Raw genomic sequence first — 27563 nt, 5'->3', positions numbered from 1 at the left:
ATGACCAAGACTTAAACCCAAAAGCTTTGTAACTGCTCTCACGGTGATTCAATAAATATATTTTAAAAAAAGAAAGGATTATGCTTTTAAAAAGTCAAAAGACAAGGTATATACTCTAAGAAAAAGCATACACTTGACAAAGAGCTTTTTATATTCAGACTATAAAGTGATCTTATTCCATACTAGGACAATCTAATTTTTAATACGGATGTTTGCACAGTTATTTCTTTAAAAAAATAGGAGTAGCAAATAAGCAACAGCAGTTATTGCCAATCGTAGCAGAATAAAGACTGACCATACTATTTGAAGGCCATGCCAAGAAGACAGATAAGGAGATGGGGAGAGCAGAAGTCTGAAACAGTGAAAATGGTGAAAATGAGGAATGGTAGGGACAATCACTTTAGAAACATGCAGCAGCTTCTTAAGTTAAACATATTACTTATCATACAACACAGCCACTATGCTCCTAGTTGTTTGTGCATTAGAAATGAAAGTATATGCCTGTCCACATAAAGACTTGAGTAAAAGTATGTAAGCTTTATTTCTAATAGCCCCAAACTGGAAACAATCCAATGTCTATTAAAAAGTGAATGACTAAATTAATTAGTACTTAGCCATAGAGTTGAACACTACCCAGTAATAAAAAAAGAACAAATTATTGGTATATACAATGTATGGGCTGAATACATGTCAAAAAAATTATGCTGAGTGAAAGAAGATGGCCAATAATACACACACACACACACACACACACACACACACACACAGAGTATGCTTACAATTACATGCAAGTCTAAAAAATGTAAACTAATCTATTGCTACAGAAAGTAAACCAGAGATTGCCTGGGGGAGGCTGGGAAGAAAAAGCGGGTTTGCACAGTTTGCAATCCACAGGGGGGGCAGACTGCAAAGGAGCATAAGAAATCTGGAGAGAGTAGTAATGAGTAAGTTCACTCTCTTGATTGTCATAGTAGTTTCATGGGAATATATGTCAAAATCTGCAGAATTGAAACCTTCAAATATGTGGTATTTATTATGTCAATTATTTTCTAATAAAGAGGAAAAATCAAAGAGGACTTTATCCAGTGGATGAATTTGAGCTGAAGGAAAAAAAAAAAACAGTAAAGTAGGAATGGCATGTATTAAAAGACTGGAAAGAACCAGAGTTGGCTGAAAAACATTGCAGCATTTTTCAACGCAGTGAAAAAAGAAATCCTCACTCACTATTGGTGGAAATGCTGTCTACGGACAACAGTATAGTATAGTGACTTTTAAAACACTAAGACAAGCTTCCATATGCCTCAGCGATTCTACCTCTTGCATCTAGCTCAAGAACTCAAAAATAATTCAAAAAGTTGTATGCAGATCTATGTTCAGTGCTTAGTAACAAGAGCCAATATATGGAAATAATTCAAACGTCCAATGACAAAGGAATGGATTTTAAAAATCTGTAGCATAGATTTACAATGGATACTACTCAATGGAAACAGCATTCAGATATTGAAACAATAAAGTGAGTGCCTAATAATATACCAAAGGATTGCAAATAGTACTTCCAACAAATAACATGATAAAATTTCCATTTCACAAAACACTTCCAACTTTAAGCAGAAGTGACTAAAACTCAGCAGACTTATACTTCACAACTGCAGGTTTGTCTTTTTTTCTTTGATAATCAGGATTTAAAGTTTTTAATGACTTCTCATACCGTATGTATAATGGTTAGAGTAACTTTAAGGGCAAGGGGAGAAATGAATAAAAGGAAGCTGGATGACTGGGTCAAAAGCATGTCGTTTACCAATTAAAATCTTAGGCACGCTGACCCAGGTTTGAGCCCCAGCATCCCACGTGGTCCCCTAAGTACCACCAAGATTGACTCCTAATTCCAAATCCAGGAGTAACCCCTAAGTCAGGTGTGGGCCCCAAACCAAAAACCAACAATCAAAAAAATTAAAAAGCCAAATTATGTTATACATTAATCTTTTGCTTATACAGAGCTAAAAAGTATCAAAGGTTTTATTAAAAAACAAAAGTAGTTAAGTGCTGGAATGTGTCAAGAAAAGGTTTTACAAAATGAGTAGCTAACAGGACTTTAGGAATAAGTATCAAATTATCCATTCAGAAGGTAGAATGTCAATCAGATGATCTGTTCAGGAGGTACTGAAAATGAATGCCAGAGGAAATGTGGAAATTTCAACTTCAACGCAGTCTGGAAACTTCAAAGTGATGTGAAAACATGGTTTCATCTTAGAGGCATAAAGGACTGGTAAATGAAAATGAAATCAAACAGTAGACTTTCTTAAAGCATTCACCACAAATTCTGATTACGTATCTGTGACACTTAAGGATTCCCAAAGCATATAATAAAACACTAAATAAACTCCACATATATGATGAAAGAACACTAGGGAAAAGTGGAGTTCAAATTAGAACTGCACAGATGGCTTAATTGTAGAAGATCTATTGAATTCACCATCTTAACAAATCAAAGAAATGATGGGCACATACATGATTATAGCAAAATTATGAAAAAATGTTGCACGTCATTCTTAATTTTTTAAAAAAGTAATAAAATGGCAAGGGAGACAGTACAAGGGTTAAGGTACTTGCCTTGCATGTGTCTAAAATTCAATTCCCAGCAACAAATGTCGGTCCCTCCCACCTCATTACTCCCCTCTTCCGCATCACTAGGAATAGCCCTGGCCATCCTGGAGTGGCCCTGGAAGACTCTGTATCACCACCAGAGCCCCACTGGTCCCCAACATTACAAGTCTCAAGAACCACTCTCTTGGTCGCTGGGCCTCCCTTATCACCCTGGAGGTCTGGTAATCTATTTTCAAGATGCTCACAAATAAAGACTATTTCCTGTCAAATATATTTTTAAATCTTTAAGTATTTTTAAAATAAGATATATTTTTAACAAAGTCTCATACATAAGGGAAATAGTAGAAACACTTTAATGAAAGTAACGGAGAAAAAATAGTTCACCATTACTATTTTCAAAGATCCTGCTTGATACAAAAGAACAGAAAAAAGGTATAAAACTTGAAAGGGAATTGATAAATCCACTATATTTTGCAGATGTTATACCACATATTCAGAAATTCAAAATAATACGCTGAAAATTTTATTGTGAACTATCGTTCTATACTACTCAGAATGGGAAATACAAATAACATTAACACTTCAGAAAGTAATGTAGCAAGGAAATTCTTAATAGAAACACAAAAAAGAGAAACCCGGAAAGAAGTTTAAATGTTTGATATACTATTTAAATATGAAGAAGACTTCAAAATATTGCTTCAGAAAACTGAAATCAAAAGCAATGAGAATGAAAATGATAAACAGGACTTACACAAAATAAAAATCTATGTTCTTCAGAAGACACAATCAAGGGGGTATGGTGCAGCCAGCAGGTTAATCTGTACCTGTGAGGCAAGTGCATCAGTAACCTGATGGCGCCTTCAGATTTTCAGATACCACAAAATTGCTGCTGTGCCTTTGGCCAGACCCCAAAAACATGGGGCAAAGTTTACCAAGAAAGTAAACGGCCAAAAGATAGGTATGTGAGAGACACACCCACAAACCACCTCTAGCTTAGCTATATAATTGGAGGCATCGCCTCTCTGGTTTCTGATGGAACTGCTTAATGGCCATGATCCCAGATACTCAGAGACAAATCTCGGAACCCAATGCATTTTGGCAGAGATACATCTGGTCCCTGCAACGGGTTACTGGCGCTGGACCACCCCAAGGAGGGAAGGGTGTTGTCCCTCTGCCTGCTCCTCCTTGGCAGCTCAGTGGCTGCCAGTGGCCGCCATCTTCGAGAGGCCACTGGACAGTCAGGTTTAGGCCTTCAGTGATGAGACACGCAGGCCTCATGGGATGGGGGTGGAGCCACCCTTTCCTCCCCACACCAACGAGACCCTGAATCACCACCCAAGAGCGGCCTCTCTGGCTTCTGATCTAGCTGCTTAATGGCCATGATCCCAGAGACTCAGAAACAAATTGCAAAACCCAGCGGCTTTTGGAAGAAATGCATCCAGACCCCACAGTATGTTACTGTTGCTGGGTCACCCCAGGGAGGAAAGGGTACTGTCCCTCGACCTGCTCCTCCTTGGCGGCTCAATGGCCACCATCCACCAGAGGCCATTGGACAGTCAGGTTTGGGCCTGCCATGACGAGAAACACGGGGCCTCAAGGATGGAGCCGGCCCTTTCCTCCCTGCCCCAATGAGATCCCAAATTACCACCCATGAACGGCCTGTGGCTCCTGATTAAGCTGCTTAAGGGCCATGATCCCAGAGACTCAGAAACAAATCTCGGAACCCAGCAGCTTTTGGCAGAAATGCGTCCAGTCCCTGCAGTAGGTTACCGGCCCTGGGCCAACCCAGGTGGGAATAGGTTTTGTGCCTTGGCCTGTTCCCCCTGGCGGCTCAGTGGCCACCATCCTCCAGAGGCCACTGGACGGTCAGGTTTGGTCCCACAGTGATGAGATACCCAGGGCCTCACAGGATGGGGGTGGAGCCGGGCTTGTCCTCCCCACCCCAACAAGACCCCAAATCATCGCCCACGAATGGCCTCTCTGGCTCCTGATCCAGCTGCTTAATGGCCATGATTCCAGAGACTTAGAAACAAATCTCAAAACCCAGTGGCTTTTGGCAGAAATGCATCTGGACCCCACAGTACATTACTGTCACTGGGCCACCCCAGGGAGGAAAGGGTGCTGTCCCTCTGCCTGCTCCACGTTGGTGGCTCAGTGGCCATCATCTTCTAGAGGCCACTGGACAGTCAGGTTTGGGCGAATAGTGGCGATTTCAGGGCCTCACGGGATGGGGTAGAGCCAGCCCTTTCCTCCCCGCCCCAACGAGACCCCGGGTTGCTGCCCACGAACGGCCTCTCTGGCTCTTGATCAAGCTGCTTAACGATCATGATCCAAGAGACTCAGGAACAAATCTCAGAACCCAGCAGGTTTGGGCAGAAATTCCTCCAAATTTAACTGTGAAAATATTGGAATTCCAAAATCGCGTGGCCACTACTGTGGCCATGTGACATCATATGTTATTCATAACCAACAATAGAAAACAAATTGTCTACTGTTGTATTTTCGGCAGACCCGAGTGTTGGGGTAAAATCCCAAATAATAATGGTGGGTCTGGTGTCGAAATATTGAATGTAATCAAAGTAGACAGAGAAATCATCTGCCCCACAGGTAGGGGGAGAGTTTGGGATGGGGGTTATTCTGGGAGTTTTGGTGGTGGAAAATGGGCACTGGTGAAGGCACAGGTGTTTCACTGTATGACCGAGACTTAAACCCAAAAGCTTTGTAACTGCTCTCATGGTGATTCAATAAATAAAATTATAAAAAAGAAAAAAAAGTAAGGTGGAGTTCATGCCCAATTCAATCAGCCTAATCAATGGCTGAATAAATAGCAATACTCCTACATAAAAAAAAAAAAGAGAGAGACACAAAACAGATAGATAACCCACAAAACTAGGATGAAAACTGCAAATCATATGCTGATATATCCACAATACAGAGAGAACTTTAATGATTAATAAAACAGTAGAAATTATAAATGGACAAGATTCAAATGACGTGTCCAAGAGCCAGCCTTGGCAGCCAGAAACCTCCAGAACTCAACCGCCACCAGGCTCACAGCCGCTTTCCACATGCTCGGATGGGCCTCACCCAGGATTGAACTTATGCCTGAACATCTCACACAGTACACGACCAATACACCAAGAGTAGCACACCAGATTTGATTGTGAAGACAACCAATCTTAGGAGGAAATATATTTATACAGACATAGATACAGGCACACAAGGCTCAACCTTTAACCTTTATGTTACTAATCTCATACAGAAGGGCTTAATGGCTCCTGCGTGAAATACAACAATCTTCACACACTTTCCTCTAAGAAACCTTTTTTGGTTCATTTTTAGCAGATTATTCATAACATGTAATACAAAATAAATTATTTCGGTCCTGCTTTGGGGGCAGGGTTTGGGGTTCAGGATGGAAATATAGTGGTGAAAAGGTACAATGGTAATGGGATTGATATTCAAATATTAAATGTAATCAAATATTGTGAGCAGCTTGATAAAAATAAAATTTTAAAAAATAAAAAAAAGTTTTAAAAGGCATGTCCAAAGAATATGTGATGAGCAGAGACTGGAGAGATAGTACAGTGGAAAGGACACTAGCCTTGCATGCGGGCAAGCAGGGTTCCAAACCCAGCATCCCATATGACCCCAAGCCCCATCAGGAATAATCCCTAAGCATAGAGCTAGGAGTAAGCTAGGAATAGATGAGCACTACAAGTATGGCAGAGAGAGAGAGAGAGAGAGAGAGAAGAGAGAGGGAGGGAGGGAGGGGCCGAGGGAGGGAGGGAGGGATTGAAAAAGGAAAAAATGTAAAGAGGGCGAGAGAGAATGAAAAAAAGAAAAAAAATGAGTACATGTAATGAGTGCATGTAATTTTGACATCCTAAGTCTCAGGGAAATGCAAATTAAAACCACACTGAGTTACTATTTCCAATCCACGAGAATGGTGGTGATCGAAGACAGCCAATAAATAAGGAATGTTGGTGAGAATGTGGGAAAATCAGAATCTTAATACACTGCTAACAGGAGGAAAGATAGTACACCCATATTTGAAAAAAGTTTAGCAGCCACTTAAAATGTTCAACACAGTCTAATAGTCTAACCGCTTAAGCCAGCATATCTATCTCATGCATTTATACAGAGAAATAAAAAGATTATGCTCAAACAGACTTGCACAAACTTGTTCAAAGTAGCATTATTCACAACTACGTTAAAACAATGCAAATATATGTCTTGCCAAAAGGTAAATGAATAGAATGTGGTATCTCTATATAATATCTAGTAAAACACAGCATGTCTTTATAGTAGATGTATCTATATAACAGAGTATTATTCAGTCCTTAGTGCTGATATGGTATAACATGAGTGTGCCTTAAAAATACTACCATAGGATTTCATTTGTAAGATGTCAAAGAGCAGAGGGGTTGGAGAGATAATATAAGGGACCTGCCAACATACAGTGAACCCTCATTTGATGCCCAGCACCATGCATGACCGCCTAAGCACCACTAAGAGAGATCCCTATGCACAAAGCCAGTAGTTGACCCTGAGCATAGAAAGAGTACCATCAGGTGTGGTTCAGAAACAACTTCTATGTACATCAGGTATTTGATTCCAATGGATCAGAAGCAAATCACCAGGAAGTGATAGAGCATACGGTCAGCATATCTGAGTCCTGAATTCAATTCCCGGCTCCTCATGTCCCCTGAATACCAAGGTGTATAGCCCTGGCGGCCCAAGGTACCAGAGGCCACTGGCCAGAAGGTTGACCTGTCAGCCCACACCAGCAGGCTGGATATGGCTCCTGCTCTTTAGAGGGGTTATTTTTTGTTTGCTTTGTTTTGTTCTGTTTGTTTTACTTGGGGGCACTCCCAGAGATGCTTAGGGGATTGGATCTACAGTCAAGAATTACTCCTGGCAGTGCTCAGGAAAACATATGGGATCCTGGGGATTGAACCCAGGTCAGCAGTACGCAAGACAAGCGCCTTACCCACTGTACTACCCTGGCTTCTGTTTTTAAAAAACAGAAGGCTGAGGCAGTCACCCGTGGGGCTGGAGCACATGGATTAATATACTGCAACTGACCGCTGAAAGCCAACAAAGCAATATGCAATAAGCACATTCAGATGAAATCCAAGAGGCAGCTACTAATGTTTCTTATTATTTGACTCATTATAAAAGTATTCAAGATATTCTCAAACTAAAATGTGAGCATGCTAAAGAGAAATCAGGTAACTCCCTCAAAAAAATGGAATCACTTCTGTCAGGTCAGTGTACTGGGTATATGCAGGCAATTCCAAGAACAAGCTAAACCACAACACTCCACTGACAAACGCGAACAAATAGAGCAAGAGACCAAAAACCAAGGGATTTTCTATCTGGGCTTCTACTGATACTTGAGCCCATGATACTCCAACTTGACTTTCCAATCTCCTTTGGTAACGTAAGTTTGCCTGGTATCTTGATCATTCTCCAGGCACATAAATACTCCATTAAATTTTTCTGACCTAGCTAAAGGAATTCTGGAATTCTTAGCATGGTAGATTTTTGTCTTATTGATTCTGTCAGTCATGTGATCATTAGGTAACCATAGATCATTCTTACATTTGTCAACAAGCAGGGGGAGATGGCCCCTGTGCTCCTTCTCCCTGATATCAGTCATATAACTATTTCTCCCCACTATTTCCCCCCAACTATTTAATTTAAAAGAATCAAATCTTTTCAGAGAATATGTTGAAAAGGATTAACAGGATTCTTTGAGGGTGAAAGAAAAAGTGAAGCAACAAAAATCAGCAAAATCAAAACTATTGCAGATCTAAGACCACAAGTAGAGAAATTCAATTGCGACCATCCAGAGTCATTAAAAGTTAAACAATAGATTGAAAAGACGGTAAGAAAGGAACATCAGAAATGTTTCCAGTTTATAATATGATGATGGCTCTCAGTATGGAAAGCCAGGGATTTTGGGAGAAAGAGGATGTCATCTAGTTTACAGCAGGTAGCTATCCTACTAGCAAACTGCTATTCCAGCGCTCACATCAAATACAATCTGGAAAACCCCATGAAATCACACGAGACCTGACTTGCTGCTTCAGTGGAAGGTTTCAGGATGCAGAAACCTAAATTCCTCCAATAGGAACACACATACAGTCTCATTTAAATATCTTTGGACAAGGAAGAGGTGATTTGGGGAAGCAAACCAAATTCGTAATTAAAAAAAGAAGGGAGAATTCATCACGAAGGGAACTTTAGAATTTTCTATACCTCTCCAAGAAAAATATTTTCACATCCTCACCAGTAAACAACATCCAGTGGTGCAAAGTAATTTTTCATTATCAGGTCAGCAAAGTAAGCTTCCGTTTCCCGGCAGGCAGTTCCATTTCCAATGACCACTGTGCTGCAGCTTTAAAGGACAAACAGGATGAGAAAGTGAGTTCAAGCCATCAAGAGAAAATGTACGGGATACACAACAGATACTACGCATTGCTCTGATTTGCTCATGAAGCCAAACAACCTCCCATTCTTTCACCATGAACATACGAACTTCTGTAGCTTTGTAAATGACTCTTCCTTAAACTTGGTGTAAGAGACAGGAAGAAGTATTTTAGTCACACTTAAGGAAAGTGGACTTTCTTCTTTTCGAAAAGGAAACAAAACTAGACATCAGCATGTAAAACCCTGGAGCGTTGTAATAAAAAACACAATGTCAGAATTATAGAATATATATTCAGATAATTTCTGAAGCTTCTAACAACAACCACCTCTATTCCTCCATCCTGGGTTGGGAGTGGGAGGGGGGTGCTATGTGCTATGCAAACAGAAGAATTCAGAGCTCACATCTGCTCAGATTACCATCTGATTACCATCAGTGGAGGGCACAGAGGTAGAAAGCAGCATTCCTCTGAAAGACCCAAATGTAGAGTTTTCCAGCAATGTTCGCAAGCATGATTTGCATGCTTCCTCGGCCTCCCCAAGGCACTTCCCTTAATCCCTCCCTCCACACTAAAGGTCTCTGCTTGGCTGAGTCACTAGAGAACAGCAAAAGATTACTGATTTTCATACTTGAAATTCAGCAAAAGCCGCTTTATTCTCTCTGCCTCTTGGAAGCCTTGTCCAGAATGCAAGTAAAACACATCAGTGTGAAGTATCTGACCTTGAAAAAAGAAAAGAAAGAAAGAAGTCATTTTATAAGAAATTATAAAACATAACACACAGATGATTTGGTTAACCACATTATAAGAGAGCAAGGATCTAGTTTGTGTTTTAAAATACAGTCTGCGGGCTGAAAAGATAGAACAGCAGGTAAGGCACTTGCCTTGGACACACTGACCCTGGCTCTATCCTCAGTATCACAAAAGGTCCAGTGAGAACAAACTCAGGAATAGGCCCTGAGCAACCCTGCATGAGTCCCAAAAATCCAACCCCCCCCGCCACCCCCATCAAAAGAATCATCCTATAAGCAACACCGTAAAGCATAAAATTCTTAAGTTAGCTAAGCGGATTCAGTGTAATGAAAGTTAAAGAAAATCTCAGCTAAAGAGAGCAGATGTTAAAAAAGACATTTAAAAATTCTGGAGATGTTAGATATGAAACAAAAATGGAACGAAGTTCAATCTAATATGGAAAGCATCATGAAGTACAGTTGTAGACTTACAAATCTTTGTGCTTGGGTTTCGGTCATACAATGATCATATACCCATCCCTCCACCAGTGCCCATTTTCCACCACCAAGGATAATATCCCCCCATCACCCCCTCCCACCCTGCCTCTGGCAGGGCATTCCCTTTTGTTCTCTCTCTCCTTTTGGGTGCGGCCACCATCTTTCTTTCCAGAGAGGAGAGGGCAAATGGGGCAACACCCTTTCCCCTCCGGGCAGGCAAGATGGCCTGGATTAACGCATAGTTCGTTCACTTTTCTGCTCCAAGCTGCTGGTTTTCTGTGTTAAGTCCTTGTGCTTCTGGGGCCATGGCCGTGCCGGAGAGCCGCTCGTGGGGGCAACTGGTCATCACCAGGAGTGATTCCTGAGTGCAGAGCCAGGAGTAACCCCTGAGCAATGCCAGGTGTGCCCTCCCCCCCAAAAAAGCAAAAATAAATAAATAAATAAGGTTTCTATATAATTAATCATCATTATTGCCACTGTGAAAAATGGTTAGATATAACTGGTAGAAATATGTCAAATAATTCAAGCAACAAGTAACACAAACATGATTTGCTTCTCTGGTTCCCAAAAAAAATTTTGAAACCTTGAAAAATAATAATGTTGACAAATCCTCCTGAGATATGTGGAAATGAGGACTGAAAAACAACTTCTATGTAAAATAGCTGGAAGATACGCTTACTTGTAGGAGAAATGATCGCTATTTTGCAGCCATGCTTATAACCAGGATCCACCCCCATCAAAGTGCGGCCAGGAACAGGGCTAGTTAACAGGAGCTGACGAAGGTTCCGTCCAAACATCATTACTGACTCCTTCTCTGCATCAGATGTTAGTTTGGCTCTTTAAGAAAAGTAAAGAAGTATTTAAAAAAAAAAAAGGATTTAGTTACTTTTTTCATTTACCCTAATTTTCTTCCAGAAAACAGAACAAAGTTCATTCTACACAGCTGTCCCCTGTGGTATTATTATACACCAGATACACCAGTAACTTTAAAAACTATGTTGAATCTCTTTTTACTAACTGCAGTCATACATGATACCGCAAACCATTCTGGAGCAAAATTAACAAGTGTGTTCTACCAGCTTCCTTCTTCTGTCAACTGTTTCCTATGAAAAGTTCTATATATTCTTCTATATATACTCTCGTGTAAACAAAATCTCAATTGCTCTCTCTGAATATGAGACAATGCATAGATATTTGAACATATCAAAAGGGAGGCCAAACTAGGTTTATCAGCTGGTTTAAAATATACATATGTAGGGCTAGAGAGACAGCATAGTGGGTAAGGGGCTCGCCTTGCATGCAACCAATTCTGGTTCTATTCCCACCATATGCTCTCCTGAGCACTGCCAGCAGTGATTCCTGAGTGCAGAGCCAGGAGTAGTCCAAGCATTAGCAGGTGTGGCCCAAAAACTAAAATAATTTAAAAAATAAATAAAATATAAACACGAACTTACAGTGATAAATTACTAAATCATAAGTACCCTCCTCCATCAACAGTTTTACCATATACGCATATAATCTCCTCACTCTATTCCATTTCCTATATTTACTCCTTTGTCATTCTCACAGTGATGTGTTACGAGCATAGATACTGATCATCATTAAGAACCATGCTTCATGTAAACAAGTCAAATTTTATTCACACAATATTAGAAGCCAGATTTTTAAACTTTTGCTAGAATAAAAATGTCAATAAAGGACTTGGAAGATAAGCTTTTTACTATTCATCTACTTACCAAAAATTGCTTAAAACATCATCTCCTGTAGCCAAAGAGATAGTATAGTGGGTAAGATCCTTGTCTTGCATATGCCTGACATGGCTTTGATCACTGGCACCCCATTTGGTCCCCCAAGTCCATGATTCCTGAGCAGCACCCCAAACACATACACACACACGCACGCACACACGCATGCACACACACACGCGTGCACGCGCGCACCAGCAGTCACAAGAAAATGGATGGTACAAAAGCAACCCAACACACCTAGAGGGTATCAGGTTAAATGACGTGATTCAGAGAAAGAACAACTACTGAATGAAACCAAGTAAGGAAATGCACAGTATTCAGTGAAAATAAATCCTTGGATTGGGACCACAGACCTAAGGTTTAACAAGTGGTGGGAGGGCAACGGGGTATGGAGAAGTGACAGAAGGCGGGAGAGGTGTAGTAAAGCTGTATATCAAAAGTACTGGTAGTAACTGTAGTGCTACCATGTTATCTCAACAACAATAAAAATATTTTTTGAAAAGACCTTGAAGATCATCTCTCCCCTTTGTCCTTCTGGGCAACTTAGAAGCCCACTTTAACAATATCGGCTCATCATGGCTAGTAATTACTCATTCAAACAACTCCCAGCTGGAGTCAAAAACATTCATGAGCTTTCTCTCTCTTCATAGTAATAAATTCATCATCTGCTCCTCTGGTTTCCTTACGTGCTTTTTGGCTCCTTTAACCTGGAAAAACTGCCACCAACTAATTTTTCCTTTAATTCCTCAGTTTACTTTTCCCAAGTCATATCTCTCATACATAAAACCATTTGTTTGGGTTGACCATTACATTACAATACAGATATAACAGAACTGACTGGGGTATACTTTAAATAATTGAGATTTTTATTTATTTATCTATTTATTTATTTTGGTTTTAGGGATCACACCCAGCCATGCTCAGGGGTTACTCTTGGCTCTATACTCAGGAATTACCCCTGGCAGTGCATGGGGGACCATATGGGATGCCAGGAATCAAACTTGGGTCGGCCATACACAAGGCAAATGCCTTATCCATGGTACTAAGGCTCCATCCCCAAATGGCCAAGATTTGAAAAGTGTATCATACAAAGAGCTATGTTTTATGATCTAAGTTTGTGATTATCTCTGCAGATTAAAATCTAAGCTTAAATTTAAGACTGTGATTCTACTGGACTAATGGATCAATACACATCTGTTACATGCTTTAATGGGCTTATTATCATACAGAGTAATAAACAGCACACGAAATTATGTAAGACAAGATGCACACCTGAATTCTCTACAGAGGAGAGGACAGATAAGGCGTTTAAAAGAATCATCCAGTGAGTCACGTAAAATCTTCATTAATTCTGGTCTTGCAAAGCCACGTGGTCTCCACCTGCAGAAAAAGAAGAGTCCATATTAAAACCAACACAACAATGACCATGAAAAGACTTCTAGGAGAGGAGAGAGAAAGTGGAAAAGGCAGAAAAGTTTTACGGAAGACAGAGTAACATAATCTGTGAAGAGACAACAGTATCTGGAATGTATTAAATGGCATTTAAGTTTTAATTTGGTGACCACAGTCACATGTAAAACTTAAGGGAGGAATAATCTTTCCTACTCTAGGAAGTGTTTCCAAAGCATTTTTGAAATAACCAACCTCTTAATTAATTAAGATATGAAAAAGTTGGGGCTGGAGAGAGAGTACAGCAGGGAGGGCATTTGCCTTGCACACAGCTGATCTGGGTTTGATCCCCAGCATCCCTCATGGTCCCTCGAGCACCACCAGGAGTAATTCCTAAGTGCAGAGCCAGGAATGGTCCCTGAGCCTTGCCAGGTGTGACCCAAAAAGCCAAAAGAGAGGGGCAGGAGAGATAGCACAGCAGGTAGGGCATTTGCCTTGCACGCGGCCAACCCAGGTTCGATTCCCAGCATCCCATATGGTCCCCTGAGCACCGCCAGGAGTAACTCCTGAGTGCAGAGCCAGGAGTAACCCCTGTGCATCGCCAGGTGTGACCCCCCCCAAAAAAAAAAGCCAAAAGAGAGAGAGAGATGAAAAAGTCACAAAAACAGAAAAGAAAAAAACCTAAAGTATTGCTGAGGACTAAATGACCCTTCCTACTCCACTAGCCCCATTCATACATTGAAGCCCCAAAGCCCACATGATAGCATTTGGAGAAGGGGCCACTGGGGAACATTAGGATTGAATGAGCTTATAAAAGCAGAGCTCGCTGATAAAATTAATGCCATTATAAAAGGAAATGCTGGGTGATTAACTCAATTAATGTCATTGTAAGAGGAAATGTCAGATCCATCTCCTTCCTTTCCTCCTTCCCGGTAGCTTGGTTTGCAAACTGAGCCCTCACCTGGATTGAAATGGCCCTGTCCTTTTGTCTCCCAATATCCAGGGCTACAAGACAAATCATACCATTTGCTATGGCAGCTGGGATTAACTGGAGCACTATATCCTTATTTCCTCATCTCTTTATGTCTCACTGAAGGAAGGAAGAAATTCTATTTTCAGTATTGCCTCTGGACATTCTTGAATGAAACACGAGTATACCTCAGGCTGTCCTGTTCTACCAGGCAATTTATCTGCAAACTTACTAATGAATATAAATAATAAAATGCAATGGAATGAGAAAATAATGGTTTCTAATAAACCATTAACATACCTTCAACTATTTATCTCAGCTAGGAAATTAATTCTAAAGATCAAACAAGGATTTTTAATGCAAGATACCAATGGTTACAGACAGCAACTAAATTAATTTCTTACGTAAAAGAATATTATTTGAGTAGACTACCGTTCTATTCTTTAACCTAAAACATAGTGTAATAAGGAGGAATATAATTCATCCTTCCTCCATAGTCCTAGTAATTTCCATCTGAATGGCTGGATGGATTTAATTAAAAACAAAAACAAACCAAAAAATCACCCACAGTCCATTTGCAGCACTCTAGCACTGTCCTCCTATACTGTTCATCGATACGCTCAAGTGGGCACAGTAACATCTCACAACAAATTGTGAGACTTGTTGTTACTTGTTTTTGGCATATCGAATACGTCACGGGGAGCTTGCCAGGCTTTGCCTTGCGGGCGGAATACTCTCAGTAGCTTGCTGGGATCTCCAAGAGGGGCGGAGGAATCGAATCCAGGTCAGCCATGTGCAAGGCAAACGCCCTACCCGCTGTGCTATCACTCCAGCCCACAGTCCATGTGTATGAGGTATTTTTAATCTGTGAAGGGACAGACCTTATAGGTAAGAAACCAGCAGATCTGATGCCAGCACTGCATCCCTGCTGACTGCAAACCCTCCAGGCCTGCTGCCTGGGACTCCTGGGGCCAGGGGAGTGCTCCTTCCATCACGTGTGTATGCGCACTACAAGCTAACATTTGACCAGAGAGCGCAGGTGCACCATGACCAAGCATGGACCCCTGGAAGGACCAACACGGGTGTGAGCCACACGACCAAATGTTCAACCTCTGATGAGCACAGGAGGAAGCATGCCACCACTGTCCATTACAATATGTGGGAGAACCCACAATTTTGTTAACTAAAAATATAAGAGCAACATCAAACACGTGAAGAGCAAACACCATATTTCTACATAACAGGTGAGTCAACAAAGAAATCAACAGAGAAATTAGCTGGAGAGAGAGAGGTTGGAGCCCAGATGGTGAGAAGGGGGTACCGGAAGTCACTCTGGGTCCCAAACGCAAGGAAACAAAGAGCCCCAGGGATTCTGAGTCGCCACCCCCCCCCCCCCAGAGGAGCCTTGGGGCAGTATCCAGCAGCCAGCTCTGAGGGCTTTGCAAGGAAGAGCTTCTGAAACCGATGCAGTTTCATCCAGAGTGGGGAAATGCACAGAGAAACGGCGCACGGCCAAGGGAGCAGGGGCACAGGCAGTCTGAAACGCCTCCCTTGACCCTTTGAAGCTCCAGTGGCAAAATGTCGGTTCATGGGTTGAGCTGGGGCCCCGCTGGAGCCAAGCCTGCGACCATAGTGGGACGCAGAGCTACAGTGACAAGCAGCAGCCAGCCACCACTCCAGGCTGGGTGATGGCTCTCCCCAACAGGGGCCAGCGGGTGGGAAACAGGCCTGTATCCACCCCGCAGGCATTTACCCAGTCTCGGGACGATCTGAAGAGTAAGAGAAGATGGGATGGGCATGTTGGCTGCTTGAATCAAGGACTGAAGCAAGTGGGCCATGGCGAGGCGCCAAGAACAATGTGTGACTCGTGCTGCAACGTCTCAGATGCAACAGAAACACCGCTGCGGGCTATGGTGGGATGTGGGGAGCATGAACCTTAGAACCTGAGGTGGCTGCTCAAGCCTGCACAGAAACAGACCCTTCACTCCCAGGCCTCACTAGGCAGAAGACACAGCGAAGGTGAGGAAGAGCAGAGCAAAGTTAATACGTGGAGACAACAGTGTGGAGCATCCCCCAGCACCCACCACCTCTGTAACCTTTAAGGTGACTTCAGAGTGACCAAGGTGAAGCGGAGAACAGGCCCCAAGGAGCTTGGCGGTATAAGAGGGCTGGAGCTAAGAATCAGTACACTGCAGGACAAAATGCAGGAGACCACCAACAAAAACCGAACAGAAGCAGGAAAAGAACTAAGAAAAGGAAAAGAACTAAGGACAGGGTCACAGAACTGGGGGATCACTTTAAGAGGAAGAGTATCTGAAGTTTTCCTTCAAGTTGTTTGGAAAACTTCAAGACATAATGTAATTAAAATGACCGAAAAAAAAAAAATCCTGCTTTGTCCTCATATTCTGCGATAAGGACCTTGGGGAGGGGCGGGGCTCATCGGGACCAGCTGAGGAGCCCAGAAGTCGTCCCGGTGATGCAGGGTGCACAGAGATGAAAGGGATGAATGTCAGGGTCTCACACAAGAGAGGCAGGCATCCCCCCACTGAACCAAATCCCTGACCCTTTATTTCACTGAAAACAATGGAAGACGGAAGGTATGGGGATAGAGGGCAAAAATAACGGGGCCTGTGCATGGCTGGGGCCGGGCCCAGATGCAGAGAATAGGAGGAACAGCCCAAGAATCCCTCACATGCTCCCACCAAGTGAGGATTAGGGATCGTCAGCTAAGCCTCCAGAGGGACTGGGAAGCTGTAAGCTAACAAGGCTGCTCCGGGCCCAGGAGAGGACCCAGGAAGCTGGAAGGAGGCGCAACAGCCGGCAGCCAACTGTGGCAGCATGCACGCCACGTGCCATCATCTCTGTGGGCTGCAGAGGCTCTGCAATGCCCCCCTTCGAGGTGTCCACCTGCACAAGGCGAGGCGGGAAGTTGGTCCACTGCCCGGCATACTCCCAGATCAACAAAGAGAGGGGCGCGTACCCTGGCAAGCACAGGCACAAACAGAAGTCTACTCCTAATAACTTCAGCGACAGGCATCTGGCTTCTGGTGACTCGGGGCTGAGACAAAGGACAGTGCCCTCCCCTCAAATGCTCTCAGGCACACATCCACCCGAGTTACAGAATGAGATGAGTCCTAAAATAAGACAAAATAGCTGGAGCAGTAGTACAGCGGGGAAGGTGTTTGCCTTGCACACGGTTTTGATCCCAGCATTCCACAGGGTCCCCCAAGCCTGCCAGGAGTAATTCCTGTGTGCAGAGTCAGGAGGAACCCCTGAGTATCACTGGGTGTGGCTTGGTGTGTGAAGGACAGAAAGGAGGGAGGGAGGGAGGGAGGGGGGAGGGAGGGAGGGAGACTGGTGAGCTATCAGCCCAAACCCACAAACTAAGGCAACAGAGCCAGGAGAGTCAGGGGAAACTTTGTTTAAAAGGTGCAGATTCATGCTGTGGAGGTTCAACAGCAGGATGTGACATAAACACAGCAGCAGAGAACCCTTGTGGAATGTGTGAGCCCAAGCTGTATATTGCCACTCAGGCTGCACAAAACCAAATCCCCACCCACAGCCCTCACTGCACTGTAGATACAATGAAGCAGCAGCATAGGAGTACACATGCACTTCTTTCTCTCTCTCTCTCTCTCTCTCTCTCTCTCTCTCTCTCTCTCTCTCTCTCTCTTTCTTTGAGGGAGGCTCCACATCTAATAGTTCTCAGGGGAAACTCCTACGTCTGTATTTGCGGGTCACTCCCTGCAGGGCTCAGGGGATCATGTGGTGCCAGGGATCAAACCCCAAAAGATGGCCAAAATTCCTGGATGAAGATCACAGTCTGGAAGGGTTCCTCAACACCCACCAGCTCTGCAACCTCTCAGAGTGACCCAGGTAAAGCTGTTTAACAAGCTGAAAGAAATGATGGCAGGACAGATTTCAAGCACAGAACAAGAAAGTGTGAGAAAGGAAATGAAAAAAATGCAATCATAAGTCAGAGAACTGAAGAGCATATTAATTTAAATTGAAGTCTCGATGATAAAATGACATACAATGAAGAATGAGTCAGGTAGCTTGAAGACTGATGTCAGGCTGTAAGGAACCATCAACAAAGAACAGAACAGAAGAGCAAATATGGATCAAAGAGAAATCAGTATGTCATAGAATTATGAGATGAATTCAAGAGGAACAGTGTAAATATTATAGATGTCCCCATGCAGCTAGAACGAAAGACTGATAAGAATACTGGTCAAAGAAATTACAACCAATAATTCCCCCAAAAAATAAAAATAATAAAAGATAAAGACAAGAAGAGTCTAATGGACTGTACAAAAACAACAAAAAACCTCACATATGAAAATAAAAGGGAAGAAAATCAAAGAAAGTCAAAGAAAAAAGACTGATTTCACAAATACCCAGAATCCATATACAGAGATGGGGATAAATTCCTTTAATCAATAATTCATAATATTCCCAATGACCTGAACTTACCAAACAAAAGTATGCCAGGGAAAAATGAGAAAAATGTACCAGAGCTTTTGCTGCTAAAAAGAAGCACCTTAAATTAACATGACAAGTATAGGCTCAGTAAAAGGCTGATAAACAATCAGACAGGCAAATAGTTATTTGAAGAAGGCTGAGAAAGCCAAACTATTATCAGGCAAAATAAACATCAAACAACGGTAATTAGACCAGAGCACTAGAGCAGGAGCATATGGCCTTGCATAAGACTGATCATGGTTCAATCTCTGGTTCCACAAGTGGTCCTCCATGCACCAGTAGGGGTCACTCCTAAGCATAGGGCCAGAAATAGCTCCTAAACATCACCAGTGGCCAAAATACCTCTAAATATATAAAGAATTTTTAAATCCAAAAAAAGGCAAAATGATATAGCAAACACTACATAATGAATGAGGGATCTAACATCTAACACATTATACCAATGGAACATCAAAATACATAAAGCAACAACAGACCTAAAGAAAGACTGTACTGAGAGCAACACAACTGTAGTAGGAGGTATTAATACCCACTTCTCACAATTGGACAAATCAATTAAAACAAAAAATAAATATGGAAAACAGCTATAAGAAAGAACTGGAAGAGCCTGGCTTAATACACATAGAAAGGACTCTCTCTACTTTCCAAATCTTCAATATACATACTTCCTCAGTACACATGGGTCATTCTCCACGATAGACCACATGCTGGGACACAAAAAAAGTTTCCATAAAATCAAAAAGGACAGAAGTCAAATAAAGTAACTTCTCAAACCACAATGCTTTAAAAGTGGAAATGAGTCACAAAAAGAAAGGCAGGGAAAACTCAAACACATTGAAACTAAACAACATACTACTAAACAACCATTGAGTTAAAAAGCTCAAAGAGGAAATAAAAAGACTCCAAAAAACAAACAAGAATGAAGACACAAGAATGAAGAACACGAGGCGATAGTAAAAACTGTACTGAGGAAACTTCATAGTACCACAGGCATTCTTCAGCGAACAAGCCTTAAATAAGTAACCTAACCTCACATCTCCAGAAACCAGAAAAACAAAGGAGCCGAAGGGATAAAATTAAATTCAGAGTCAAAGTCAACAATTCAGGAATCAAAAACACAATACGAAAGATCAAACCAAAAGCTGGTTGCTGAAGGAATGAATAAAACCAACAAATCCTTACCTGCACTCACAAAGGGAAGAAAGAGAGAGGGAAAATGGATGGGTCAAATCAGAAATGAAAGAGAAATTACAACAGACACAACAGAAACATTAAAAAAAACTATACAAGATTATTATGAAACAACTTTGTATTACAGAATTAGAGAACCTAGTAGAAACGGATCAATTTTAAGACACTTAGAACTTTCCAAGGCTAAACCAGATATAGAAAACCTGATAGAAAAAGTTACTACCAAACTATAATCAAGAGTAATCAAATATTTCCTCCAAACAAAAGCCTTGGACTAAATGGGATCACTTAACTTAAACTTATTCAAACCATGAAAATATCTACTACCTATTCTTCTCAAGTTCTCCCAGAAAGTCAAAGAAATAAAACCTCTTCTACAACAGTTTCTACTAGGACAATATTATTACCAAACGAAGACAAAGACTGTTGGATAACATTGGCTTGTTCTTCACCCTCCATCCTGGCCACAGGGAGCAATAGGTTCATTGAGTAACACCCAACACAGTGCTCCCTAGATACTCCCATTCCTCTGTTTTAATCTTTAACTTCTCCTTTGTGCTCTACTTTCCCTATCCTCAAATCAGACCCTGGAACTTGTAAAGTCAGATTCCTTTGAAGACACTGGATTTTGTATATTCAAGTGAAATTTTGCTTTTCTCTTTCCTTTATGTCCTTTGCATAGTTCACTTTAGAGCAATATCCTTTTTGTATAGACACAAGAAGACAGTTAATGCTATGCTTTCATAACTTGGGAGTTAACTGACTCCAAATAACATTTACTCCTGGGAATCTGTCATATTTACTCAACTTATGCCTCAGTTTCCTTTAGTTCCTAACACCTCAAAAGGAGGGTCCTGACGAGGGATTTGGATAGACCCAGGGCAAGTCGTAAGCTACCCAAGCATCCAAAAGGGACAAGCTATAAGCTACCCTGGCATTGAAAACAGACAGGCCAAGCTCCTTAAAACATATAATAAGTTAAGAGCATGGTCATGGACAAACTCTGTGATGACCCAAAAGGAAGCAACTGAATAAGGATCCTGCTGGGGTTAGAAAAGACTAACCTGGCCTGAGGACTGTAGTCTGGGATATATAGCGAGATATCCCCAGGAAGAGACAACCTTTAAGCTTAATATATCTCTTACTGTGTCCGTACAAAATGACTAGAAATATTATTAAGAAATAAATTTAAAATGACTGCTTAAAAGGATACTGGCTAAGGAAAGGGAAAAGTAATACACCTTAGATGGTATTGTGCCCTTGGGCAGATCTTCTAACAGAATGAGATTTTGTCCTAGAAGAAGCTTCCCCTGAGGGAAGGGCTTTACATATGTTGATAGTGCTACCATACCTACTACACTTATTGCTACCTCCAACCCTTCATGATTTCTCTATAACTAAGAGACTGAGAGGCTGAGAGACTAGAATAGGGGTAGTGTGAGACAGGAATGGAAAGGAGACTAGAATAAATGGCAGCTGATCACCAACCAGCCTGGCCCCATTTCCTCCTTCATAGCCCGTCACCCTGGGCTTGCCAGGGTGAGGAGACAGCTCATGGTCACCACACATACCATGATGCATCCACACTTTGAACTCACAAGAGACAGTACTAAAAAGAATATCACAGATAATTTCCCTAATGAAAACAGATGTAAAGATCCTCAACAAAATTTCAGCAAACCAAATTTGACAACATAGTAAACATATCATAACAATATCGTAAAAATATCATAAGATCAAATGGGTTTTCTCCTAGGGATGCTAAGATAATTAAATACACACAAGCCAAGTAAGGTATATGCTCTAAGGTACACTGAAGACAAAGTTGGCAAAAGCCTCCATGACATTGAAGCTAATGGTACCTTCAAAGATGTCATGCCACTGGCCAAGCAAGTGAAAACAGAGATAGACAAATGGGACCATCTTAAACTAAGAAGCTTCTGCACCTCCAAAGAAACACTGACCAAAAAACAAAGACAGTTTACAGAATAGGAAAGGATATTCACTCAATACACATCCAACAAGGGGTTGATATCAAGGATATACAAAGTACTGGTTGAACTCCACAAGAAGAAAACATACAACCCCATCAAAAAATGGGGCAATGAAATGAACAGAAACTTTCTCAAAGAAGAAATCTGAATGGCTAAAAGGCACATGAGAAAATTTTCTATATCATTAATCATCAAGGAGATGCAGATCAAAATAACAATGAGATACCATCTCACACCACAGAGACTGGCCCACATCCACAAGAACAAAAGCAATCGGTGTTGGTGCGGGTGTGACGAGAAAGGGACCCTACTTCATTGCTGGTGGGAATGCCAAATGGTTCAGCCCTTTTGGAAAACAGTATGGACGATTCTCAAATAATTAGAAACTGAGCTCCCATTTGACCCAGCAATACCACTCCTGGGAATACGTCCCGGAGAGGCAAAAAAAGTATAGTCAAAGTGATGTCTGCACTTGTGTGCTCACTGCAGCACTGTTAACAATAGCTAGAATCTGGAAAAAACCTGAGTGCCCGAGAACAGATGACTGGTTAAAGAAACTTTCGTACGTCTACACAATGGAGTACTATGTAGCTGTTAGAAGGGATGAAGTCATGAAATATATATACGAGTGGTACTACATGGAAAGTATCATGCTAAGTGAAATGAGTCAGAAAGAGAGGGACAGACATAGAAAGACTGCATTCATCTGGGGAACATAAAGTAACAAAACAGGAGACTAACACCCAAGAATAGCCGAGATAAGTACCAGGAGTTTTACTCCATGGCTTGGAGGCCAGCCGCACATGCTAGGGGAAAAGGCAGCTCAGATAGAGAAGGGAGCACCAAATAACGGGTGTTGGGAGGATCCTCCCAGGATGGGAGATGCGTGCTGAGAGTAGACTTTAGGCCGAACATGATTGCCACTCAGTGCCTCTTTTGCAAACCACAGCACCCAAAAGGAGAGAGAACAAAAGAGAATGCTCTGCCACAGAGGCAGGGTGGAATGGGGAGGATGGGGGGTGGGAGGGATACTGGGATCAGTGGTGGTGGAGAATGGGCACTGGTGGAGGGATGGGTATTCAATCACTGTATAACTGAAACCCAAGCACAAAAATTTGTAAGTCTACAACTGTACCTCATAGAGTTTCACTAATTAAAATTAAAAAAAAATAAAAAGAAATTAACAATAAAAAATATTGAAATCTGGGAACAGAAAAAATCATATGCTCAAACCAACAGATCCACAGAAAGTACTTGACAATATTCAACACCCATTTATAACTAAAAATGACCTTCCTACTGAAAGCGCTACACAGATTCAACGGAGTCCTATCAAAATTTCCAAGGCAGGGCCCAGAGAGATAGTACAGCAAGTAGGGTACTTGCCTCACAAGCAGTCAACTTGGGTCTGATGGTCCCCCAAACCCACCAGAACATGTGGCTGGAGCGACAGTACAGCAGGTAGGTCATTTGCCTTGCACACAGCCGACCCAGGTTTGATTCCCAGCATCCTATTTGGTCCCTTGAGCACCGCCAGGGGAGTAATTCCTGAGTGCAGAGCCAGGAGTAACCCCTGTGCATTGCTGGGTGTGACCCAAAAAGAAAAAAAAAAAACTTTCAGAACTGGTATTGGCAGCCTGCTGGGGGGTGAGGGAGAAGCACTGCAATACTAAAACTAAGTATAAAACTTATTTAACACTAATACAAATCACGATACTACAACAACTAATAATTTCCTGGTGTTTTGGGGCCATACCCCACAGTTATCGGGTCTACTCCTGGCTCTGCACTCAGGAATTACTCCCTTGGCAGGGCTCAGGGGAATCATATGCAGTGCTAGAGACCAAACCCAGGGCGGCCACATGCAAGGCAAGTACTTTACCCCTGTAGTATCTCTCTAGTTCAAACAAAAACATTTTTTAAGAAGCTGTGTGGGCAGGAGAGATGCCTAAATGCAGTAGATGCATGCTGTGGATAGGGGAGGCATAGCTTTGTGTGTTTCCTCAAGCACAGTCAAGGGTAGCCCCAATACTCAAAAAACAAACTTGAAAAAACAGAGCTGCGGTAAATGGAATATTATGCTGCCACTGTAAAAGATGAAAGTAAGCCTTTTGTGATCAAATAGAAGGAACTTGAGGTGTCTATGTAATAGAATGAAAGACAATTACCAGATAGCTTTATCTGTGAAATATGAATTCTACAGCAAAGTAAATTCCGAGACTAGGTGAAAACTAGGGTTATTACCAGAGGGAAGGGGAAACGGTGAGAGGAATGGAGAGAGCGGTCTCTTTGGGGGTGAAACGGCCCTGGAACATTGGGGTGACTGTGTTCTATCCAGCACATACAGACTATAAAGCTGTAAAGCTACACATTCATAAATGTACTATTTTGTAAGGCAGTAATAAGTCATTTTAGAAAATAAAAAGGGCACTAACCCCACTGCCTGTCATGTCTGTTTTTATATAATATTCATCTTTCCCTATCACTACATACGAATCTCAGTATGGTGCCTTAGCAGAAAAGAAAGTTCTGTAAAAATCTATAAACACACCTGTTTTGGATGCACCACCTACAGAACTCATGTTTTATTCCATCAGATATGTTGACCTTCACCGTCAGTATCTTCAAGTTTTCTCCACGGTTCATTGCAAGAATCTGGTGGAAAAATATATGCCAAGATTGATAATCCAAAATATATATAAATGATCAGTTTAACCAGTCAACATCTGTAAAACAAACCAAGCAATGTTCCAGCCAAGAACTGATGTCTTTATTTCATTTATTTACCAGCAGTATAGTCAAGCATAATCATTTTAATATATTCTAATGCTTTTGAATACAGGTAAAAAATCTTGATATTTATAGGAAGTGACTTAGCTGATCTACAATTTCATTTCTCATTTTATTTATTCAGCATTCTTCATCATCTAGACTTAGAAAAATACACGTTCTACTTGCTAAGATAAACATAAGCATGCAAAACTCTAAGTGGAATACTAAAAAATCATTCATTACTTATAGAGCATTCACTAATTCTCAGACCACATAAGTATTTCACATAATTTACATAATTTACCTGATTTTCAGAGTCACTAAGAAGATATCTATCATCTTTATTTTATATAAAATCCACCCAAGCAGTGTTTAGGAGACCTGAGGGTCCCACTAGTGATTCTCGACCAACTGGACTGTCAGTACAATACAAGAGCCCAAGATGCAACACTGCTCAGGGCCGTGCTGGCAGGGATACGGGACTGTCCCAAGGCTACCCCAGCAGTGGTCAGGGACCTCCAGAGTTGTACCGGTGATGCTCAAGGGACCGTGGGCTGTGGGGCTCACTGCTATCTCCTGGCACTTATACAGTAGCTTTTAAAGAACATGTTGTTTCAAATCACAAACCAAGAAAGTAGCAAAGAGATGGAATATGAAAGTCAAATCATCCTGTACATTAATAGAAGAATGTTTTTAAAAATTTAAGAAAGGACTCTTGATCAATCAGAAAGAAGGAAATGGTGAGGTAAATTAGTAAAATAAAGGATAGGGTTCCCGAGAGATAGCCCAGACTGAGCACATACTGTGCCTACAGGAGGCCTGGGTCAGGATTGGACTCTAGTCAGTGGAATGAGGCAGAAAGAAGGCATCTAGAATAAAAAGAAAGATCTAGAACTACCTCTATTTGCAGATTATCTGACGACTAACACAGAATATCCTAAGAAATGCACTATAAAACTGTAAATAAGAGTTCAGCAAGATCAGTATGAATTTATAAAATAAATTTGTACACACCACCAATTAACATTTGAAAACAAAATTTTAAAGAAATTGTTTACCATGGTATCAAAAGAAATAAAACACTTAGAAGTTAATTTTCACAAAGTATTACATTTATACTCTGAAAACTATAAAAATATAATAGACATTAAGTATCAAATAGAAAGTGATTCTACATTCAAGAAATAGAAGGCATAATTGTGCTGAGTATTTCCCAAATTGGCTTATAGATTTTATAGAATCACTGCCAAATCCCAACTAGTTTCTCTGAAGAAAATGACACACTAATCCTAAAATTCAAAGACATTAAAGATCCTCAGAATAGTCAAATCAATCTCTTTTGATTCATTTTTGTCTGGGGGACATTCCCAGGGGTTCTCGGAACTTATTCCTGACTCTGTGTTCAGGGATCACTCTTGGGAGTGATCGGGGAACCTTACCCACAGCACTATTTTCCAGAACCCCCAAGTCAATTTCTTATTAAAAAAAAAAAGATTTCCCCTTTCTAATTTTCAGACCTAAAATTAAGCTACAGGAGTCAGAATGATAATGATAATGATGCAGGGGATAGAGCATTTGCCATGCACAAGCCAACTCTGGTTCAACCTACGGCATCCCATGTGGTCCCCGGAGCACCACTAGGAGTTACTCCTGAGCATGGAGCCAGGAGTGACCCCTAAGCTCTACCATGTGTCACTGGGCCCCCAGTAAAAAAAAAAAAAAAAAAAAAAAAAAAAAAAAAAAAATCTTAAGTTACAGTAATGTAAATAGTGTTGTACTGGCATAATGACAGAGATATTGATGAATGGAAGAGAACTGAGAGCCCAGAAATAAATCAAGGTGATAACTAAATGCAAAAGGATGAAGTGAGACTCCATCTTACAACATACATAAAAATTAAACTGTTCGCAGACCTCAGGATAAAAACTAAAGTTGGGGCCACACCCACTTCCCATGTAGTCTCATTTATCAGCCCAGCTTTACAAAATCATTATTGAAGTTCAGGAGAGATCAGTAGCCGCAAAAGTTCTCGGATACACCGGGCTCCTGGCTGAGAACTTTGGGGCACCCTGGGAGGGCTGCAGGTTCAAATCCCCAGCCACATAACTCCCAGCAACTGCACTTAACCCCACCCCTCACCCCCACCAGCTGCCACCATGCCAACTGTCAGACTCCACTGCCTCATGACTGAGCGCCACGGAGACGCCAAACTGCTGAAAATTTCAGGTACATGGGACTCCAGGTTGAGAGCTCTGGGGTCTTCCTGGTGTGGGGGCAGGTAGCCTCCCTTCCCCCTCGCCCCCCATACTTTTGTTCTTCCAGAAGCCCTGACAGCCACACCCACATCCCCCAGCCACCTCCATGAAAGCTCATTGGCCAGTTAAATATTTTGGAGTTCCTGGAGCACACGGCCACATGTATGTCTGTGTGACAACTCCAATCTCTACAATACTGGCAAACCAGTAAGAGCACACTGTATTAGATGGGAAAGTAACATAGAAGCCCACAAGCTCAGTAAACAAAAACAGTAACACAGAAGGCTCAGCTAGCAACACAGCTTAGTAAACCCTCAGACAAGGACTTAATGTTCCCATAGCAAGAGATAATAACTTTCATACTTTACTAAAGTACTTTTTGTTGACAGCATTAGCCATTACTTGTGACAAGCCATACAAAATGAATTATTTGTGCCTGCTAAGTAGACAGGACTGGGGGGTGGTTGGGAAAATGGGGACAGTGGTGGCGGGAAG

General features: G+C 41.7%; 1 protein-coding gene across 1 annotated transcript in view; it reads right to left on the bottom strand.

Annotated features, from left to right (window-relative positions):
- Window positions 1–27563, bottom strand: part of SRBD1 (S1 RNA binding domain 1) — a 223944-nt gene that overhangs the window by 161149 nt on the left and 35232 nt on the right. The window contains exons 11-15 of the mRNA XM_056116224.1: window positions 24593–24696; window positions 13288–13395; window positions 10947–11104; window positions 9670–9760; window positions 8903–9010 (exon numbers count right to left, since the gene is read on the bottom strand). Coding sequence (XP_055972199.1) covers window positions 8903–9010; window positions 9670–9760; window positions 10947–11104; window positions 13288–13395; window positions 24593–24696 — 569 coding nt within the window. The remainder of the gene's footprint in view (window positions 1–8902; window positions 9011–9669; window positions 9761–10946; window positions 11105–13287; window positions 13396–24592; window positions 24697–27563) is intronic.

This window comes from Sorex fumeus, unplaced genomic scaffold (genome assembly GCF_029834395.1).
Source record: "Sorex fumeus unplaced genomic scaffold, SorFum_2.1 ptg000003l, whole genome shotgun sequence".
Lineage (NCBI taxonomy): Eukaryota > Metazoa > Chordata > Mammalia > Eulipotyphla > Soricidae > Sorex > Sorex fumeus.
This window is presented reverse-complemented; position numbering and strand designations above follow the sequence as displayed.